Source organism: Daktulosphaira vitifoliae, unplaced genomic scaffold (genome assembly GCF_025091365.1).
Source record: "Daktulosphaira vitifoliae isolate Bord-2020 unplaced genomic scaffold, ASM2509136v1 Scaffold_4, whole genome shotgun sequence".
In the NCBI taxonomy this organism is placed as follows: Eukaryota; Metazoa; Arthropoda; class Insecta; order Hemiptera; family Phylloxeridae; genus Daktulosphaira; species Daktulosphaira vitifoliae.
In genome coordinates this window covers 18,297,111-18,319,389 of record NW_026099575.1, presented here as the reverse complement: position 1 = coordinate 18,319,389, position 22,279 = coordinate 18,297,111, and the positions used below count along the sequence as shown (strand labels likewise).

General features: G+C 24.5%; 3 protein-coding genes across 6 annotated transcripts; 2 read left to right on the top strand and 1 right to left on the bottom strand.

The window, feature by feature from the left end:
- Positions 1–9: 9 nt before the first annotated feature.
- On the top strand, positions 10–5,121 carry LOC126906065 (USP6 N-terminal-like protein). The gene is made up of 9 exons (XM_050686313.1): positions 10–283; positions 343–569; positions 629–848; positions 915–1,194; positions 1,273–1,433; positions 1,504–1,650; positions 1,722–1,895; positions 2,819–2,906; positions 4,567–5,121. The coding sequence occupies exons 2-9, from the start codon at positions 415–417 to the stop codon at positions 4,887–4,889; spliced, it is 1,548 nt and encodes a 515-aa protein (XP_050542270.1). The 5' UTR covers positions 10–283; positions 343–414; the 3' UTR covers positions 4,890–5,121.
- Positions 5,122–7,720: 2,599 nt separating this feature from the next.
- Positions 7,721–13,039, bottom strand: LOC126906067 (cleavage and polyadenylation specificity factor subunit 5). 4 transcript variants are annotated; one of them, XM_050686318.1, is made up of 7 exons: positions 12,787–13,018; positions 12,592–12,724; positions 12,199–12,399; positions 11,786–11,849; positions 11,547–11,712; positions 8,415–8,529; positions 7,721–8,356 (listed from the first exon to the last, which is right to left on the bottom strand). In XM_050686318.1, the coding sequence occupies exons 2-7, from the start codon at positions 12,714–12,716 to the stop codon at positions 8,335–8,337; spliced, it is 693 nt and encodes a 230-aa protein (XP_050542275.1). In that variant the 5' UTR covers positions 12,717–12,724; positions 12,787–13,018; the 3' UTR covers positions 7,721–8,334. The 4 variants fall into 4 exon arrangements, with proteins under 4 accessions (XP_050542275.1, XP_050542273.1, XP_050542272.1 ...); XM_050686316.1 differs by having other exon boundaries at positions 12,813–13,018; XM_050686315.1 differs by having other exon boundaries at positions 12,592–13,017.
- Positions 13,040–19,119: 6,080 nt separating this feature from the next.
- On the top strand, positions 19,120–22,268 carry LOC126906426 (uncharacterized protein KIAA1143 homolog). Its single transcript, XM_050687046.1, has 5 exons — positions 19,120–19,456; positions 19,631–19,804; positions 20,476–20,599; positions 21,704–21,867; positions 22,250–22,268. Exons 2-4 carry the CDS (start codon positions 19,697–19,699, stop codon positions 21,859–21,861), a joined length of 390 nt encoding a protein of 129 aa, XP_050543003.1. The 5' UTR covers positions 19,120–19,456; positions 19,631–19,696; the 3' UTR covers positions 21,862–21,867; positions 22,250–22,268.
- The last annotated feature ends 11 nt before the right edge of the window (positions 22,269–22,279 follow it).

Genomic DNA, 22,279 nt, shown 5'->3' with positions numbered 1-22,279 from the left:
GATTCATATAGTGTATTAGGTATAGCGTTGTATAAACCACGGTTCAGAGATATGTGCTAAGATTAATAAGTTAGCGGTGCTTTCTGTAGAAATGTGTGCAGGAAAGTACTTAAGTTAAATTTCACTGTCCTGGTTATTTAATTAAATTTATTCTTTAAAGTGGAGAATTTTTCATCCAATATCTACAGTGTTGTCATAGATTTTTATATTGATTTATCAATGATTGGAATAGACACTATTGCATGGCCTACATTACAGAAATGCTGACATCTGTTTTCATTCTGTAGGTTTTATTTTTTAACTTGATATGCAATAATGAATAATTATTGCATTTTATTTCAGAAATAGCCATCTATAATTTTTTATATTAGAAAAAAATCTTCAAAACTGCCATGAAAAGAATTTTCCATTGTAATGAATGAAGAAGAGCTAGCTGATAAGGTGTATGAGGAGAGAGAGCGTATAGTTGATTTGTACAAAAAAGGACCTAGTGATGGGACAATTGTAGACCCTGCTGATGATCCTGCAATTAATGATTACCATAAACTTGATAGATTTGGGTTTATATGGTACTGTCAATAAATATTAATTCGATTTATATAAATATTACATTATGACTTATTTTTAGTGATGAATCTAAGCTTAAAAAAGAAGATCCTCAAGATATTAAAATTGAACGAACAAGGGAACAAAAATGGTTAAAAATGATAAGCAATTGGGAGAGTATATCCCCTGAAAAACTTAAACGTCGAGTTTACAAAGGTATTCCAAATGCATTGCGTGGAAAAGTCTGGGCTAAACTATTATGTGTTGATCAACTCTCAAATGATCAAAAGAATAAGTATAAAGTAAGTAAAATATTTAATGACAATTTATCTGAATTAAAAGTAAATTATATTTCTTTGGATGTTTAGCAATTATGTAAATTGGCATGGGATCACTCTCCAGATATTCGACAAATTGATTTAGATGTAAATCGAACATATCGAGAACATATTAATTTCCGTAAAAGGTATGACTCGAAGCAACAAGAATTGTTTAATATACTTGCAGCATATAGCATTTATAACTTGGATATTGGTTATACTCAAGGAATGTCTCAAATAGCAGCTCTACTGCTGATGTATCTTAGTGAAGATGAAGCTTTCTGGGCATTGTCCCATCTTATATCTGATAAAAAATATAATATGCATGGTAAAAAGAGTTTAAATTTATAAATAAGTTATTTTTTACATAATTTATTAAATATGTATATCTATCATGTAAACTTAGGTTTTTTCATTCCTGGTTTTCCTAAATTAATAAGATTTCAAGAACATCATGACAAAATAATGAATAAATTATTGCCTAAATTAAAAAGACATTTAGATAGAAATGGTGTAGAAACTGGTTTGTACACTCTGAAATGGTTCTTCCAATGTTTTTTAGATAGAGTAAGAAGCATATTTAATTTTATTTAGAAATTTACTTGTAGACATTTTAAATTTAAGCTGGATTTTTTAGATACCATTTAAATTAACATTAAGAATTTGGGACATTTTTTTGTTGGAAGGTGATAAAATACTATCAGCTACAGCTTTTTGTTTGCTAAAATTACATCGAAATCAATTATATGCTTTAGGAATGGATGATATTCTTCATTTCTTACAAGTAATATAGCTTTTATTTGTTTACAATTTTAATAACCCATATAATTAATTTGAAAATATTAATGGTAATAGGTGAAATTGGAACAAAACTATCAGTTTTCAGCAGATTACACTATAGAAAAACTTCAAGAATGTTTAGTTGAGCTTAAAAAAAACAAGCTTGATAGTGCAGGTCAGCCATCTCAAAATGAACAATTAAAACGAGAATTAGGTGTATTCAATCCTAATGACATTCCCGTTAAAAGAGTATGTAGTAAATATTTTTATTAATTGTGTCATTATTTAAGTATTTAAGTAGATATTTGGCTATAGACTTGGGTTTGACTATCTAAAAGACAATAAATAGTATTAGGTGATATTTAATAATGTATAAATATTATATAAAAGTTATAGTTTAATATTCAAATGACTAAGATCTAAATAATTAGTTTGAATAAATTTTTTCCTTTAAGTATACCATCATTAACCTATTCAAATAAAAATTTTTGAATTTGATGTTAGGCTGAAAAGGTATTATTTTCCTCATGTTGTGTATCGGAAGGAAATATAAAACATTGTGTTATATACATATTTTTTTCTATTTAAATTTTGCATAAACACTAATGACTTTATTTATTCTTTTAATTCATGATTATGTAATTTACTTTATGAATAAAGTTTCCATATTATGTATTGTATTAGAAATCTGTCACTAAAGTAAAAATAACTTTTTTTTTTATAAAATTTGTCAACTTCAAAAAAAAATATTTTGTATATCATTTTTTTTATTAAGTCGCGTTTACCGCACAATCTTTGTTTCAGTTATAAATACACCTGTTTTCCATAAAAAAAATTCACCAATCTTTCTTCAAGCACATTAGCATTGAAGTTTTTTATAATAGTGTAGTTTAAAGTGTTTTTGACTTCAATTATATTTACAGATTTTAATATGCAATTTGTTTGAGTATTGTCTTTTCAAAAGGCAATACTTTTGTTAAAAGTTAAAAATATGATTTTAAAACTTTAGAATCCAGTAATTTTTAACATATTTCAAATTAAAGATAAGTGACTTGAAAATATATTTGTAGTTTACCTTAAAACATGTTCTTATTGTATTTTTCCAATGAGTTATAATCAATTATTAGTATGCTATTGTAAATGTTAATTGTTTGTATCAATTTAAATTTCAGTCTCAAACAAATGGTATTAAAAATATCAAGCAAGCTCAAAATTCAGATCAAGTTTTTAGCTCACCTGAACAGGATTCAAAATATCAAGGTGAGTGGTCTAGATTGTGAGCATTTGCTGCATTATCATAAATTTGATTAGTATTTATCATCTCTTGTCTTCCTTAATAAATAGAGCTTATTTATTAAGCATACAAACTCTCTTTAAATAAATTAAATCTAAAAGTACTGCCAGTTATATAATTATCAATTTATGAACTTCGAATATTTATTTTTAACGAAAAATTTTGTGATAGTTATTTATTTAAAGTGTTATATAATTATTGTTATAATTTTATAAAACCATTTTTTTTTTTATTATTTTTTTTTTTTTTAAATAATAGTAATTATTTAAGATTTTGTTAAAATACTTATATTTGTTATTTAACTTATTCATTTTATACTTGATTAAAATAAATATTGTATACATCTGTGTTCTGTTATTAATTTTAAAATAAAATATATTTGAACATTTTTTTTAAATTCTAAAATAACATGATTTTTCATAATTACACATAAGAGAATCAAAAAACTTATAAAATTTGTGTCTTAGTTATTAATCCTGATCTTCTAAAAAGTATATTTTCTTTTATATGTATTAAAATCTAAAGTTATTTTATAATTTAATCAGAACACAAATATTATTTTAAGATAAGTAAATAAAAATATTACTATATTCTTTCTAATGTTAAAGCAAAGTAATCTATCACTTGTTTGAAGAAACACTCAACTTAAATAACCACTCTATTATACTTAAACAAAATAATAAGATTAAAAAAAATTCCATTTTCGTTTTATTTAAAGGTAAAAGTTTAAACATACTATAATCATCTTTTTTTTTTAAAATAATATTTTAAATTAGTTAAAAAATTATTACTTCAAAGTAATAAATTGTTAAGATTTTGTTTATGAGAATGTTGTGTTAGAAACGTATTGCCAATTAAAATATTCATGAAAATAAATAGATTACTTTATATAAATTCAATTGAACTTACTAAAAATTAAAATAAAAATTTTGTTTATATTATGTAATTGGTGTGTTTTTAGAGAATTATTGAAAATAAATATTATGCACACTACAAAATGCACTATTTTCTAAATAATTAGAAAATTATACGGAGACATTTCTAAAAGACTAAAGTAGTTTTTTAATAAAATGATACTAAAAATAAAACATTTGTTCAAGTTGTTAAATGTTAATACTTACAATTGATTGTTTTAACAAAAAACTTACAATAATTTAGTTTTATTAATCAAATTTCAAATTTTTTTTTAATATTATGAGGATATTTTTAATTTAAAATTATAAAATGTGTTTAAATACAAATGCCTAAAAGTTCTTAAATTTTATATCATATGGGTCATTTAGAAAGAATTTTTGCTGGCACCGACTAAAAATTTTCTTTTTTAAAATATGTAATATAAAAACCTAAATTCTTCAACAGAGTTTATTAGATCAAGCGTAACAATACAGCATACAAGTTAGTTTATTTTATATATTTTAAGCTTATAGTAATCCATATTACACTAGCTAGTTATGAGTTGAACCTAAAAGTATAGTTTGAAAATGCTTCTAAATCTAAGGTGAGTGATTAAAGTCAAAATTATGTTTATATAATTTGCGAATTATTTTATAATTTTTTAATTTTATATATATTAACTGTACATTTTTTAAAGTATAATATTTTTCATACTTAATTGATAATCTTTAGGTTCTATTAATATTGAAAAAATCAGTATGGATGATGAAAGTTCTATTATTGGTGATGAGTCAAGACGTTCATTACTAGATACTAGTGTTACATCAGCAGCTACAACAACAGTTTCTCCACAAAATGATGATGCTATCTCAAATGTTACATGCATGAGCCCACAACATGATGTTCTTCGAATTTATGTACCATATGAAACCCCCCAAAAAAAGTTGCCAACCTCACCTATTGCTAATAAACTAACTATCCAAGTTGTTGATGAATCATCAACTCATAATTTAGAAAAAGATGGTATCTTTAAGGCAGTTTCCACTGTCAATTAGTTTTTAATTATAATTAGTAGTATATAAATGGCTGTGATTGAGTATTGATGTGTTTATTGTATTTTAAATTAAAAATCTTTCATATAGTATTAGCCATTTTATGAATTTTTTTGTATTCATCTTACTGTAATGTATTATATTCCATTCCTATAATTTTTAACATTTATTAGTGCATTGATGGTAGTGTTGTATCGTTGACTATCTACTGTTATAACATACATATACATGTTATTAAAATTATGAAATAATAAATAAAATAGATTTCTAATTAATAATATAATATTTTTTAAACAATTTATATTCATTTTTCTTTAAAATTACTATTAAGTCATAAATTGTTAAGGCACATTAGCTTAACTTAAAATTGATTATTAACAAATATTTTATGTAGGTATATTAGAAAATCTAGAAAAAAATTTTTATACCAAATGATGACATATTTATCTACTGCTGCTACACATTTTTTTTTTTTTTGTTATTCTAAACATTCCTTTCATCTTATGATTTTTTTACTTTGTTTAAATATAAATTTTTAATATATAAGTTTCATAAATAAGAAAACTGGTTTCAATTGTTATCATTGTTTGTAACAGCAAATCTGTATCATTACTAACTGAACATGCTGTATATATGTATTTATTGATTACCAATTTATATACAAATAAGTATTATATTTTTCTGAAATTACATAAAAGTATTAAAATATATAGTAGTTCCTAGTTTAAAAAAGACCTTTTTTAGTGTTAGTAGGATATTTTTTTTATGTAATTTTGACATTCTTTGTTTCTAATTACTTTGTTAATCATGGTTGGGTTATAAAAATAGTCTGATATAATATTAATTGTATAAATTTAAAAAAATTAATATATATTAAAAAAATATATATTTGTTAATTTATATAAATTGATGTATTTAACTTCAAGTGTATTTACAGATTTTAATATGCAATTTTTTTGAGTATAGTCTTTTCAGAAGGCAATACTTTTGTTAAAAGTTAAAAATATAATTTTAAAATTTTAGAAACCAGTAATTTTTAACATCTTTCAAATTAAAGATAAGCGACTTGAAAATATATTTGTAGTTTACCTTAAAACCTCTTATTTATTTGTATTTTTCCAATGAGTTACAATCAATTATTAGTATGCTATTCTAAATGTTTATTGTTTGTATCAATTTAAATTTTAGTCTCAAACAAATGGTATTAAAAATATCAAGCAAGCTCTGTTAATAATGAATAGATTTATTATTTTATGACTACGAAAATGCTCTCTATAATTTAAAATTTTACATTAATACTAAAATATATTTTTTTGAAAAATGAACATTCAAAATTTATGTATGTAATAGTAATATGAATATGACATTTAAATGTTTGTTAAGTTTTTCTTAGAAATATAAATTTAATAACAAGGTATTTAATAATATTTTCGTTTCTACTTAATTTTTTAGTTTTTTGTGAAGAATACTACTTTATTGTTTAAACAGAATTACTCTAGTTGTCTTTATTTGTTATTATATCAAGTAATATTAGATAAATCATAATATTAACTAAGATTTAAAACTGTCTATACATTTGTGTTATGACAAAACTAAGTTATTTTTTTTTCTTATTATTTTTTAAATCAATTACCATAAGTCGAATTATGTTATTATAAAAATTATTTAATTCTTTAACTATTGTCGTAATATATTTACACTGAATAGTTTTATTAAATTAAATATTAAATTTTTAATCTATAGAATAAATGATTTAGAAGAAAAATGATACTAAATGTAAATATATTATAATTTCATTTTTTATAGCAATAAATACTATAAAATCATGTTTTAGCAATACAAAAAAATAAAATAAATTAACACTTTCAAAATAAGAATTTTATTTATTTACTGTACAAGTTGTACGGCTTCTATTAAGATTTTAACATCTAATAATCATCAATAGTAATAAAATCGATAAATTTCTTAAAAAAACTAAATATTTTCGTCAAAAATACTACATAATTTAACTTTGGTGAACATTGACTGCCATGCTCATTTTTCTTATACATTTTAAATAAACTTTTATTACAAGAAATAGCAATTTATTTTACCCTATCCTCATAATACTAAATATAAATCAAATATTCCCCCAGTCTTCAAATAGCTTCAGATAATTGTTATATTTTTGATTATGTTTAGAACTATTCAGTTTATTAATATTATATTAAATAGATAATTTAAATGAAATAGTTCAGAAAAGGTTTAGTAAATTTTCTTTATGATAAAAAAATGCTATCATAACATTAATTACCAATGAATTTTTCAGTAGTTTCTCCACTGATTCCAGTGCACAAATATCTACTTTTTCATTATGATAAACAAATAGTTATAACTCGGAAACTTACAAAAAATGAACTGAATGTAATAGTCAGAAAATATTTTGGACAACATAATTAATTATTGAAATATCTAAACACGTTTTCTCAATAATTATTAATCATTAAGAACTAAATGATAATTTTTTATAAATATAAATTATTTAACTATAAATCAAAACAGCATTATAACTTTTATGAAATTTATCTAGTTACTTTTATAAATAAACTAACAAAATCCTTAGTATTAAACCATTTAAATTTTATTTTTTTCTAGCTTTAATACAATTATTTATTTAATATTTTAATTCTTTAAAAATTAAATTTTTTTATAAAACAATACATTTTCTCCCATTTAGCAGTACAAAATTGGAAAAATAATACTAAAATTAAATACATTATTTTAAAAAATGCATTTGGACAGCAAATATATTAATTACAAAAGAAAAATGACAAGATAGGAAACCAGATACTATACAATGCTATTCCCATTGGAATTTATCGTGTTTTATATTTTCATATGACCAGATGATTACTATCGGAGTTTGTTACAAGCAAAAAATTTTTTCATTATAATTCTGTGGTGCTCGTATAAAAGGACTACAGTTCAAAATTAATCATTTTGTTGCTCTTTATACCACAAAAAAGAAAAGAAAAAAAAAGATTATTTTTTTTAAATATTATGATGTATTTATTATATGTAATTTTTGTATTTATGCCTTTTACCTGAACACTACAGAATTATCATATCATAACATTTTTTTCATGAGGAATATTTAACCAATAATAACTAAACAATCAAATTTAAGTTAAATAAATTGAAAGTTACTAATTTATACACTCAAATACTTATAAATCACTTTAAAATCCATATCAAGAGTTAAATAATACAAAAATAAGAAATAAGTATTACAATAACTCTGTAGTAATTAAGGTATGTAATGGTCTATTATTATGATTAACAGTTTTTAAAGTGTACATAATCAAATCAAATATAATTCTACTTTACAATACACATTTAATCATTGACAAATTGTTATTATCACTAGTGGGGTAGCAAATATAAAATAATCTTACAACTTAATACTTAATTACATATAAATGAAATTGAACCTAAAAAATAAAACATTATATGAAAATAAAATTGATTATTTAAAATGATAAATATTACCTTCCAAGTGCTTGTGGTAATGAGGAAATAATAGATCCATATCCCTGAGAGTTATCAAACAACTCAAATAAAGGTGCCGCGACCAATTTGTAATTTTTCGGCACAGCAAACAATGCTATAGAACAATCATTTAAAATGTTATATATTTAGAAAATATAAAAAACTACTACGAATGGAAGTTATATAAGTTACAAAATAATCATATTATAAAAACTTCTTTAAAATAATATTACAAAATAAGTTCCTATAGCACCATTTATTTTATAATTAAAAACAATTTTTTTTTATGATAAAAAATATTAATAATAAATAGATAAATGTGCTGAACATATAGTTAGATAATTTTAAGCTAAGATATATATTATTTAGTAGATGTTTACATGGAATTTTTACATATATACCCAGATACACTAGGTATAATATGTTAAGTTACAAATGTCACTAGATATATTAAATTTAGTTATATCAAAACAGGAGTACTATTGAATACACAATATTGTAAAAGATCCATTAAATAATTTAGCAGATATTCCTATACATAGGTATTAATATAATAATTTTATTTATTAAACTAAATTAAATATTTAGTTTCTAATATACAATATTTTTATCAGATTAAATAATAGTGATGTTTTTTATTTCCGATTGTTTAGTATAAAAATAATATATTAATTTAAAATAACATTTAAGTTTTAAATATAAATAATAAATATATCTTGTATTATTAATGTATATGTAATAATTCTAGTGAACACAAAGATATGATGCTAAAGACAAAATTACTGTACTTAGTGATCCGTTTATCATAAACCACTCAATTACTCTCAACATAAATAATGAAAAGAAATATTTAGTTATTTTTAGTAACAAATTTATCTTCATTTATCAGCTATTTATTAATTTTTAGAATGATTATTTCTCTAAATGGCAACATATATTTAACTAGTTTATAAAAAAGAAAATAATGATTTAATAACAACTTTTGAATCAGTACTTTGGAAATTATTTTCTTTTTTTATATTTAGCCGTAAGATAAAGTAAAACCAAGAAATGACTAGTGATAAAAATAACGATATCCACATCTCAACTCCAATCATTTTCTGTTTTATAAGCTAGTTAAATATGTATATTGCCATTCAAAAAATAAAGTTAACATCACAATAAATTATAAGGGAAGATTCTAAAAAATAATTCATACATCAAGAAATATGTGATTAAAAAAACAATAATTATCTCAATTGTATTTTTATTGAGAGTAATCGAGTAGTTTATAATAAATAATCACCTTGTACAGGCAGAACATTTGTAACTGACAATTCTTAAAACTTTTGATACAAATAAAACTTTGCTTTAATTTTTTTTTAATAGTTTTTGTATTCTTAGACTATATTAAAAATATATTTTAATAATTTATTTTTAACAATAAAAAAAAATATTTTTTCTTTTCTTACAAAAATTGTTGATAGATCAATAACAACTTTAAGGTAAGTACTTATTGAGTTACATGTATTTTAATAAATAGGGAGTATGTAGCACTGGTGGGTAAAGTTTGAACTGGCGTATATTTAAAAGCATACTCTACCTGTACTACATACCAACATTACATATTAATTAAAATGCTACCAACATAAAAAAAAATATTCTTAGGTTGTCATCAACCTATGAAAACTTTTTATAAGAAAAAGCTAAAAATGAAATTTTTTTGAAATTCCAGAAATAATAAAAATAAAAAACATGTTTTTAATATAGTCTAACAATGGAAAAATTGTTTTAAAAAATGTCATGATATTTTAATAACCAATATTAAGAATTATTAGTTAGAACTGCTCCATATAGATATTTTTTTCTTTTATGAAACTAAACAACAAAATGAAGAAACAAGTAAATATTAAATTTTCAAGTATTCACCATATTTAAAAAGATATCTTTTGAACTTTTTATTTTACAAGAAATCAAACAGCTAAATTAAAAAAATTATTTTAAATTTTAGATGATCAATAGTAAATATACTAAAACCTACACACAGACAATTGATAAACACAATTACGAAATACAGGTTATGTTAAACACATATCAATTAAATGTGTTTAAAATATATTTAATGTATTAATTTAATAACACACCCAAGAGAAAATTTTAATGTTTATATAAAAAAGCATTTAACTACTATATATATTATATATAGATTTATACCACTAATCAGTTGCATTAAATAACCTTTTTGTTATTATTGCATTGATAACAATTAACTTTGGCCTCATATGTTTACTTTTAATATTCATATAATAAACTTTACAACAAATAATAAGAGTTAAATATTTATAACAGAATAAATTATGATTGCACAATTATCATAAAAGGTTTTTTATCTGTTAAACAGAATTTTCACTTCTAATAATACAATTTAATATTTGCACCAAATTAAAATATTCAACTGTGGTTTACATGTTTTTTTATTATATTTTATAAGACTATTTATGTAGAAAACAACTTGAATAACTCTATTCTTTAAAATAAGTTAAGTGTGGGATAAAATTCAGAAAAAACAATATTATATATAAAAATTAATTAAAAATATGAAAAGTAAAATTTAGTAAGACAGAAAATAAATATGAGTCAGTATCCTAAACAGAATTTCACATGAATAAAAATGTTAGAATACTTTGGATTAAACCAACTAAACTTGTATTCACAAGTTTATAGTAAAAATCAGGGCTTCAAATTCACTTTTTTCTCCCAAGAGAAAATCCTATCAAGAAAGTCTCATTGGATAAATTTATTTTTTGAAAAAAAAAAAAAAAAAATCATAACAATCTTGTATTTGAAGATTAACAATCAACTGGGATGATCCTTTTTGAACCAGCAAATCATGTTGCCATTGAGAACTGTGAAATATAAAATAATAAATGTAATTTAACACATATATCACTAGATATATACTTTATAATAAACAATGTTTTGGTTCAGAACAACACCATGAATTAACTCATCCTATAAGGGACTGATATTTAATAATATCTGAAAATTTTTTTTATTAATTTGACAGTACTCATAACTAACCGATTCACTTCTGTTATTATTTATTTAATTAACTTACTCAACTCATTTGAGTATTATCAAAATTAATGTTACCTTTGTCAGGTAGCTGAACTAAAAATAGTCTTTTATGCTCTTTAGGCTTAGTTATATGAGGTGGTATATATGGGTAAGTGGGAGGCTCAAAATTAGGCCGCCACCAATTTCCTATGGTATCCTCAACAGTCCATTCCGGTTGAACACCATCTTGTCTTCCTAATGTCTGTTTTAATTAAAATAAAGTAATTATTAATTAATTAAGGTAAAAAAAAAGTTTGAACAATATAAAATTTTACCTCAGTTAATAATCGTTTAAGTCCTTCAACTTCATCTTCACCGGGATTCAACTCACCACCAGGTCTAAAAGTACGACATTTTATAAATCATCAATTAGGTTATTTTAATCCCTTGACCAACTTATATAAATTAAAAAAAAACTTATTTTTAATTCTAACTGAATCAGGGAGTAACTGGAAAAGAATATCATTGAATGCAAGAATTTTTTTTAAAGTACTTTTTTGAAGCATACTATTTACTCATTTCAGACATATATTTTGTCAATATTATATAATAATTTATATATTATTATATAATTTATATATAATATTATATAATGATTAAAGTAAATAAAAGTTATTTGTTTATTAATATAAATCTATTAGTTAATTTGTATTGATTTTGATCTCAATAAGACTTAGTATTAACTTACAATTTAAAGAAAGTAGTGCCTAGTTGTAATAAGAGTACATGTGGTAATCCATGCTTGTGTACAATAAGAACACCTTCAACACTTCGTCTCATTCCTATTTTTTCAAATTCATCACGCATCCGTTGAAACCTTGCAGGTACTGATGGATCCTTTTCAAATAAAGGTTCTTTGGTACCAAATTTATAATTTGATAATGGGTATCTAAAGTGTAGAAAGTATTTTAATTTAGATTTTCATATAAAAGTTTGGTGAAATAAAAATAGATTTCAATAAAATAAAACAAAATTGAAAGAATTAATCTAGCACTCAAACATTTGACACCATATAAAAATGATTAAAAATACGATTTTTATTCTTGAACTACTAAATTATAAAATTTATTTGAATACTTACAAATTAATGTGTCTATTTAGAGATGGACAAGTCGATGATTTTAAAGTTGCAGTACGTCTGGGCCAACCAGTACCAGGTGATGATTGCACATTATTTTGTATAGGCTGGCTTGTGCTTAGAGCCATAATAATCTCTAGTAAAATTAATTGGTGTTAAATAGCTATAATAGTACTAATAATTCAACGTAAAACAAACAATTTATAATTAAATTGTGTTCTTACACAACTTTAATAACACAGATCTAAAATATTAGTTCGGAAGATAATCACTTAATGATTAACAAACTAATAGTTAGATAAATATGAATTAAAATTCATAAGACAAAAAAACTTATAAAATAAAGACGCCTTCACTTGAATATAATCTTGTAAACACCGAAAACCTAATGCGGCAATGGACATATGTAAACAAGATGGCGACATTTTATTTTATTGATGTCCATGAACATAGAGACAATAAACCATAAATATTTAACACGGTCTTAATTTCTTAGATAAGTTTCTTAGTGAAGAATCTACACTGTGGTTATGCTATTTTCAGATAGTAATTATAGAATAATTCTTTATGTTAGTAAAAGCGGTGGTAAAAGTAAAACTTAAACCACAAAACTAAAGACAAACCTAATTTGTACTTTAATGAAATTCAAAATATGTATTGAATTGCGAGGGTCTCTATCGAAAAGTTTTGACTACTGAATATTATGGATAGTTTTAAAAATTATCGAACTTAGAAAATATTCAATAATTTTCATTCTATAAAAACCGCCGAATTAATTATTCTACACTTTTCATTCAAGTTCAACTATCAAATGAGAATATACATAACTGAATACTTTTTACTGTCAAACTACCATAACAAATATTTGATAATTCGGTTTTATAAATTCAATTTCGGCTGTTCAATAATTATATAGAAAAACATTCGTTTCTGACGATAGTTTTTGAAAACAACCATTGATTAAAAATAAATAGACACACAATAAGAAATTTCGGTAATGCTCTTTTTAGACTCTGGCCGTAAGTATCTGTTAAATAACGTAAGTATCGTGCTGTTTTATTAACCGAAAAAAATTATAAGCCAATTAAAATTGACGACACGAACACTATCTATCAGTTAGCTTTAAAACTTTATGTAGTCCATAATAGTTTTACATATATTTCCCATATTATCGATATATCAATAATTGTAAATTGTTTATAATACTCACTTTTATTAATTATTTTTTTAAATTCGGGTAGTTAAAATTGAGAGAAGCGTCTGGTGTGTTATACGATTAAAAAATTCCAATGTGGCTGAAGAGTAAATTTTATAAGGCTAGTGAGACTGGCTATGATGTATGGTTTAGATTCTTGGGCGGTTGACAAGAAAATAGAGAATAGAATGAGTGTAGCATAGATGAGAATGCTTAGGTAAATGAGTAGAGTGACTAATAACAAAGAACAAATATATAAGAGAGAGTGTAGGTGTAGCGTCAATCGTATTTATCGTAATTATAATAAAATCTCATGTTTTGCTTATACTATAAATCTTATAGCTAATACTGCATTAAAGAATTGTATTGATTTAAATCAGTTTATTGGCAATATTGGGAATATTGATAATTTGATATAACCATTATGTTATGTGATTAGAGAATTCCAATGAGGCTGAATGGTGAGTTGTATAAAACTGTAGTGAGACCTGCTATGATGTATGTTTCAGAGTGTTTGGCGAGTGACAAGAAAGTAGAGCAGAGATGAGTTGCTTAGATGGATTAGTAGAGTGACTAGAGAAGATATGATAAGGAACATTATATAAGAATCAGTATAAATGTAGCATCATGGATGAAATGAGAGAAAATAAACTTAGATGACTTGGTCATGTTATGAGGAAAGAGGAATTGGTAGCTGTAAGAACAGTTATGGAAATGAGTGTTGAAGGAAGAAGAGGTAGATGAAGATCAAAAAGAGATGTAATTGAATGTGATATGAGGACGACTAATGTGAGAGTAGATGATGTGGGAGATTGTGTCAAGTGGAAGTTAGAGTAAGGGTTGTCGACTCCAAGTAATTGGAATTACGGTGAGGAAATAGAAGAATATATACTTAGTTTTTTTTAGCGTTAGTCATTAGTGAGGTGGACATAATGCCCAAGCACTCAGACTTGTTGGTCCATTCTCTCTGGGTCTTAGGTTTTTGATATCTTCCTTTTCAGGAAAAGATTTAGTTTGATTTTAGTATGGACAAGGCTTCACATTTGCACATTATGTAAAATGAGTCTTGCTCTTCTACTCCACACTTCCAACCCAATCGGTGATTCCGATACCCCCTTTGCGTAAAGAAGTTTAAACAAGTAACCATATTCTGTCAGTAGACATCTTATAGGAAAAATAAACAATAAGAAATAATAATTTTTCAACTATCCATTACTAACTTTAATTGTTTGTTATGACGCCGTTGTAAGCATTTCAAATTTACTAACTCTTTCTTGTTTCGTTTTACCTCTGCAGTATTGATGTATGAATACTCCTTTTATATTTGAAATTTATTTATTTATTGTTAATTTTTACACCATGTTTTTTGTGTGGTTTGTTTTTCAATTATTTAATTAACAATATAAAATGTTTATCTAAAAACTTAATTTTAAATATTAAATCACATTTAAAGAAAGAACACAAAAGGTGTTAAAGATATAGCAAAGAAATGAAACAAATTGCTTTAAAAATTTATTTTTTGAGTCCAAGGCTTATAATTTTATGAAAAAAAAAAAACACTCTTTGCCAACAATAAGTACACTTGAACGTACTGTGGTAGTGTTTAGCAACGCTAAACACTACCACGCTCTTCAATTTTTCTAAATCAAAAAAATATTTAGTTTATTGTAAAAAAACACTATTTCCATAGTTAGTTTTAAGGAGTAAATTTTTAAATTTATGTGAAAACCTATATATATTTGTATATTATTAAAAAGAGACTAAATACAATTTTGATTGGTCGATAATCAGTTTTATAATATTAAGTCTTAAGATATTTTTTTTTTTTTTTTACAACCGTTAGGTTGGTTAATACCATTAGTATATCCTGGGGAAATTTAAGTGCAGTGGTTTCCCGTTCCCTTCTGCACTGGGAATACATGGTGCTTTTTCGCCACCGTAAAAGCGCACGTATGGTCACCCATCCGTTCACCTAAAGCGGTAGGCGCGTCTTAACAATAGAGTTTTGTCAACAACTAGTGTGACCACCTCGCCATACCATGTCCTCTTAAGATGTTAGCATTTAAAAAATTAGACAAGTTGAGGAGCGGGTAAGTATTCAGCCACATTTTATTTTTACCATAAAGCACATTAAAATACTTTAGCATAGCGTATCCCTCGCGTCCTGCGACAGCTCACATTTTTTTTGCTATTTATCAATAGGGTAATATTACTCTATGTAATTATCGACGATTGTGAGACCTTTATAAATGGGGTCCGTAATCTATTGCATTGTTAGTTTTGTCCTTTAGTCACTCTGCTATAGTAACAAGTTAAATTATTGTTCACAATCATCTCAAAATTATTGAAAAAGCAAAAATATTCATAGAAGTTTTTTCATTAGACATATTTTTTGTAGTCTCCTCACTATTCCAAATTATTAAATATTTCCCGATTCTTCAACATTATTTCTGTTTATTTTTACAGTAAATCCTATCGTATTTAAAATACTGAAAATATGTTTTTTCTTATTTCATTAAGCTAATCACCATTTTCACTGAGAAAATTGTACAGCGAATTATGGCAAAAACGAGAACNTCACTGAGAAAATTGTACAGCGTATTATGGCAAAAACGAGAACAATAGGCACTATATTAAAATATAATATAACATTGTAAATTTTTTTAATTCTGTTATAATTTTTACCAATTACAAGATAGTACCGTAAAGCAATGTGGTGGTTTCTAATCATATTTTCTATTCAAATGTATGAAATATGGGATTATAAACTATACAGACAAAATTATTGAAGCTACGCTCCTGATAATTATTTTTGGATATGTGATTAACATAGATGTAAAAAATTTATTGCTTATCACCTTTTGTGTATTTTATATTATAATATATGTATAATTTAAAAAAGTGTTTTAAAAAACAAAGTATTATATGATACTTTTATACTCTTAATATCTGAATAATAGCAACCATAAAAAAATTACTAAACAACTTTTATTAACAACAACTTCTCACGTTGTATCACAGACTATATGAAAACAGATAGTTCACTCGGCCGAGAACAATAGAAAAAAAAATCAAGCTCTCTGATTAGCCAGCGGACACAGCAGTGAAGACCGTTGTACAATTTCACATTATTGTGCAAATATTTTACAATAATGTAAAAAAACAAATATAAATAAATTGTTAGGTTTCCTTCATTTCATTATATAATTCATTTGAATTACATAATGTACACGCACGTACAGAGTCAACAAAAATATCCTTAGGGGATGGGTACATAAGTAAATGTATTTATGTTATCTATATCCTCTACATTTTTCAGGGGGTCTAGATAGTTCAAACTGATGGAATGTAAATTTATCCAGGGCTTCGCAAATCACAATGACGGCCGGATAGTACGTTATTAATTATAACATATAAAATTGATTCCAATTAATACTTAAAATCGTTTTTTCTCCTATAGAAATTTTACCCCAGAACCCACTATAATAGGAAGCCCGTATCCATAGCTCCTTAAATTTGTACTTGTATACAGAGACAAAAATAATTGTAACTGCTTAAGTCAAATTTAAGTAGTTAATAATTTACATAATAAAAACTGAGAATTACTTAATTTTCATGCTAATTTAGGAATTTTGAATCTTGAAAAGGTAATAAAAAAGGCTAAATGAGGCATTATGAGTTTATTACATTGATTTAATAATGATTTATTAAAATAAATTATTTGGATAATCATGTTTTTAACAAGCTTATATTAGTTTCACTTGTATGTTGTGTGTTTATTTGTAAATCTCCACCAGCCACGTGTTATTATACTCCCGTACCCCGTCGTCTATGGCCTTGAGACTAGACGTCGTAACGCATTCACCCCACCCTGCTCACTACTGGCCGATGACAATATTTTCCTGTAAAATTTTATTTTTGGTTTTTGTACCCGTACACGCATGCCTGTCATTAATTATGTATAATATATATAATTAATGACAAATAAAAATTTGTTTATATATGAAGAGTGAATGTGTCAAACGTTCTATGTGCCAAAAACATATTTGTTCAGAAAACACAAAAAACAATGGTAACATGGGCATGTCTCACATAACGAACACCACCTATGAATGCAATTTTGTACAAGTAAAAAATTTAATTGACATTTGAAACACATACAAGATTGTGGCCTTTGGCACATAGAACATAAATCAGAAATAAAACAATTTTTCACTTTTTTGGCACATAGAACATTTGACACATTCACTCTTCATATATATATTATATATATATAAACAAATTTTTATTTTGACTGACCAATACCACCCGCGTCTAATGCGCCTTACGTATATATATGTATGTATCTATGTGTATTTATACATATATATATATATTCCTACAGCCGCCGCATATGCCTCGCGTACAACGTTCCCCCGCGCCTCGCCGGCCAACAAAACACAGCTATACCTCGTGCATGATACGTTTACGTAGTTAAGTCGCTTTACATGTATATATATATATTCTAATTACTATTAAAAATATATATTAACACGCTTTATTCTCATTAAGGGATATAGAGTGTATTCATTCCGATTACAAAGGATGATTCCCGTATCGTCATTTTTCGTCACTACCTCCATGTTCTGGGAGTGGGTAATTTACGTGCCTGCTGCTTTCCTTGGATGTGATAGCCGTTTCTCAGACTCCCTCCCCGGAATCGAACCCTGATTTCCCGTTACCCGTTACAACCATGATATTGATAGTAACTACTATAATAACATGAAACTAAAAAGTAAAAAATAAATATAGTTTAAAAAAACANAAAATAAATATAGTTTAAAAAAACTAAAAAAACACGCTTTTAAAGCACATCAAACTAAAAAGTTAAAAATAATTTTTAAAATAAGCTTAAAACAATAATGAACGAAAAATACTAGTATTATTGTGATAAAAGCGTGGGTGCTTTGTGCCATATTTTTCGTGTATTAAGCGCCCGACGCTTTTATCACAATAATACTATTATTTTTCGTTCATTATTGTTTTAAGCTTATTTTAAAAATTATTTTTAACTTTTTAGTTCGATGTGCTTTAAAAGCGTGTTTTTTTAGTTTTTTTAAACTATATTTATTTTTACAGAATTTTATAATATTTATGTTACAGTAGATTTAATAATAAAATAAATTTTGCGCTCATACATATGCTTGCACTGATTGTTCCGCTGCCAATCAGAACACTGTTTTGTTATCGGGCCGAGTGAACTACCTGTTTTCATTTATTCTGTAGTTGTATAGTCATGGTATAATTTCTTATCAATATCAAATGTTCTAGTTTTAATTTTGATTAAATCGTGTTTAATCAATGAATTTTGTTAAATCCATTTGTGAATTTTACCTTCATTGTGGTTCTAGTTCTAGCATAACCAATAACCACGATTTAAAATTAAATACCAGGGTAGAGTTTTATTTTATATCTAAGCAATTAAACCATTAGATTTGAGAAAACTTGAAAATAAACTTAGTTGTTAAGTAAGGTGATGGTTAATAAGTTTTTATCATAAAAGTTTCAAGAATGTTACTTTGGCTTTCGAAGTATTCGTTGTTACATTAAAATTCATATTTATGTGTTAAATATTCTTTGTATTATTAATTAAATTGTCTCTATTTATATGTCAATAATTATTTGAATTCTACGGTAAGGAATTATTTGTCGAGATCATAGAATTAAAGACTTAATAAAGATATCTGTAATTTTACTATTTTTGAACAATTTTAGTATATTAAATCATTTTACTATTAAAAGTTTACAGTTTAACATGTGTTGTTTTCTTTTACAATCTAATAAAAAAGAAAATTTAACGTTTTGTAGGTTTAGTTAAAAATCAAGATCATTAGAATATTGTAATGGATCTATTGTTCACTAATCCCCTCTGAAATGTCGAAGAGAAACAATATTAACTACATTAAACCTAAGGAACCATCTTTCATTACAAAATTAAAAGAAGAAATTAACTATAAAGAAGGACCTACAGTTGATACAAAGGTATATCAATAAATGAAAATATATTATTTTACTTACAGTATATAATATACGTACAGAATGTTATATTTATCATAATTTACTTAATGACTTATAAAATAAAAATAATTTACAAAATATATTTTTTGGTTTTTATTAGTTATACAAATTTTTGATTTATCAATAATTTAAATTTTCAGCCTATGCTTTATAAGTGTATTATTTTTATGTTTTTTAATAGAAACATACATAGTTAAAGATTGGTGGTCAGTATCAGTTTTTGAACCAATACTATGGCAGTTATTCATATTTTTATACCTAGGGAGTGAAGCACTGATACAAATATTTTTATCATTAGAGATTTATTGGCCATATTCCTGTATAAGTATAAAAATGTGAACAACTTCCAAAGAAATTATCGACCAGTCATTTTTTAATTTGATGATTTTCTAATTAATAAACAAGTTACTCATATATGTTCTTATTAAAAAAAATTAAAAATGAAAACCTATTAAAGTATAGAGAATGAACTGAAAAAGTACTTATGTATTTATTATAAAACATATATATGTAACTGAAAAGAGCCATGAAAATATTTCCAAAAATAATTTTTTACATGTAATTGAATAAGGGGATATGATAAATAGATCATTATAAATATTGTAGTATAATAAAATGTATTTTAATTTTCAAAGAAAGTAGCTCTCCCAGCCATTGAAAACGAATCTTATGAAGATGATTATCCAACTGTGGTAGTGTTAAAAGAAGGAGACTTGACTGCCGAACAAGCATTAAAAGAAAAACTTAAAAAAGAAGAAGGTAATATTCTGTTATGACTTTTTATGTTTGAAAATGCTGTATTTTCAAACAGTATTAAAAGAACATATTATTATGCACCAACAAATTATTTTTTAACAAAGTTTTAATGTCAACACTAATGCTACAACTTTTTTGTAACAAATGATAAAATTTATCTTAAAAGTTTATAGAATAGAATCAACTAAAATTAACTCAAATATACATGGGGTATTTAATAGAAAGTAATTATATTATAATCGTTAATGTTTAAAATTAAACTATTGTCATTTATAATTTGTGAATTTATGTGTAGCGTAGGTTTCAATTATTATAATCATGTTAATACATAAATAAATTTATTTTTTTATTTATACTATATATACTTTTCTTAAAATAATACATTTTTTGAATTAAAAAAAAATACTAAGAAAAACTTATGACAAAATGTTTCTATATAATTTAATTAATCAATAGATTTTTGGTTTAAAAATTGTACAAGCTTATATAAAAGGTGTTCAGCAAGTAAGGAAATGGGTTTCTATTGTTCTCATTGTTTGTAATAACTGACATATTTCCTTACTTACAGAACACATATAATATTTCAATATTTATAAAAATATGTACTTATTTTTCTTTAATGTGCTTTAAAGTATAAAGCATTTTAAACTATAATATTTAAGTAATATTCCATTAACATTTTTATACTCTCACATTAAGTAGTATGTTGTGGCAACTTACAATTATTCTGACATCTTAAATAACTTAATCCAGCAAATATTTTGTGTTACTTTAAAAATAAAAAAATAACATTTGGACACTTAGAGTGTGTATTAGGGTGGCCCTCAAAAATCGAATGTCTTTTTTTTCTTTACGCTACCCCTTAAATTTTTTTTAATGGTCAAAAAAATGAGCTGTGCAAAATTTGGGACCGATCCGTTAAGGTTAACCCGTGCCCCCAGGCCTATTAAGTTGAGTCAAAGAGTCAAATTTAAAAGAAATAACTGATCTATGTCTCATAACTTTTTTTTCTCTTAACTTAGAATAATAGAANGTGTGTATATATATATATGCACTGTAAGGATAAAGATAAAGTTTAATTAAAAAAAGGTATACATTTTTTTTTAGAAGAAAAAACTAAGCCAGCTGATTTGACAAAGCGCATTATTTTTAAACGCCCAGCTAAAAGTACACCTTCATCTGAAGAAAAACATAGAGTAAATAAGAAAACAAAACGTTCCGAAAAGTTAGTTTTGTCATTTGATGACGAAGAAGAAGATTTATAATATAAGGTATTGAAATATTTGGTATTAATTAATTTTAGTATATAAGTTATATATGTCTCATTTTTTAATCATATAAATATCGTAGTAAGTGATATTATTCCAGATGAACATTTTCAAGTGTAGTTATTTAGTATTTTGAAATAGTTGGAAAATTTTTCGATTTTTGGTTAAAATAAAATATTATATTTTTAAATTTTAATATATAGTAACCACCTTCATAGATTTTATATCTCTTACTAAAATTCTGAATAACAGAGATAGACTGAGACTTCAAAGACTTGAGGAGAAGAGTTTTTGAGGTCCTTTTTGAATTTAAAGGATACTTTATTTACTTATTAGGCTATTAAAAAACAAAAATTTGTTTATAATATAAGTTTTCTTTATTTAGTTATCTACTTGTTATGAAAAATTCCTTTGA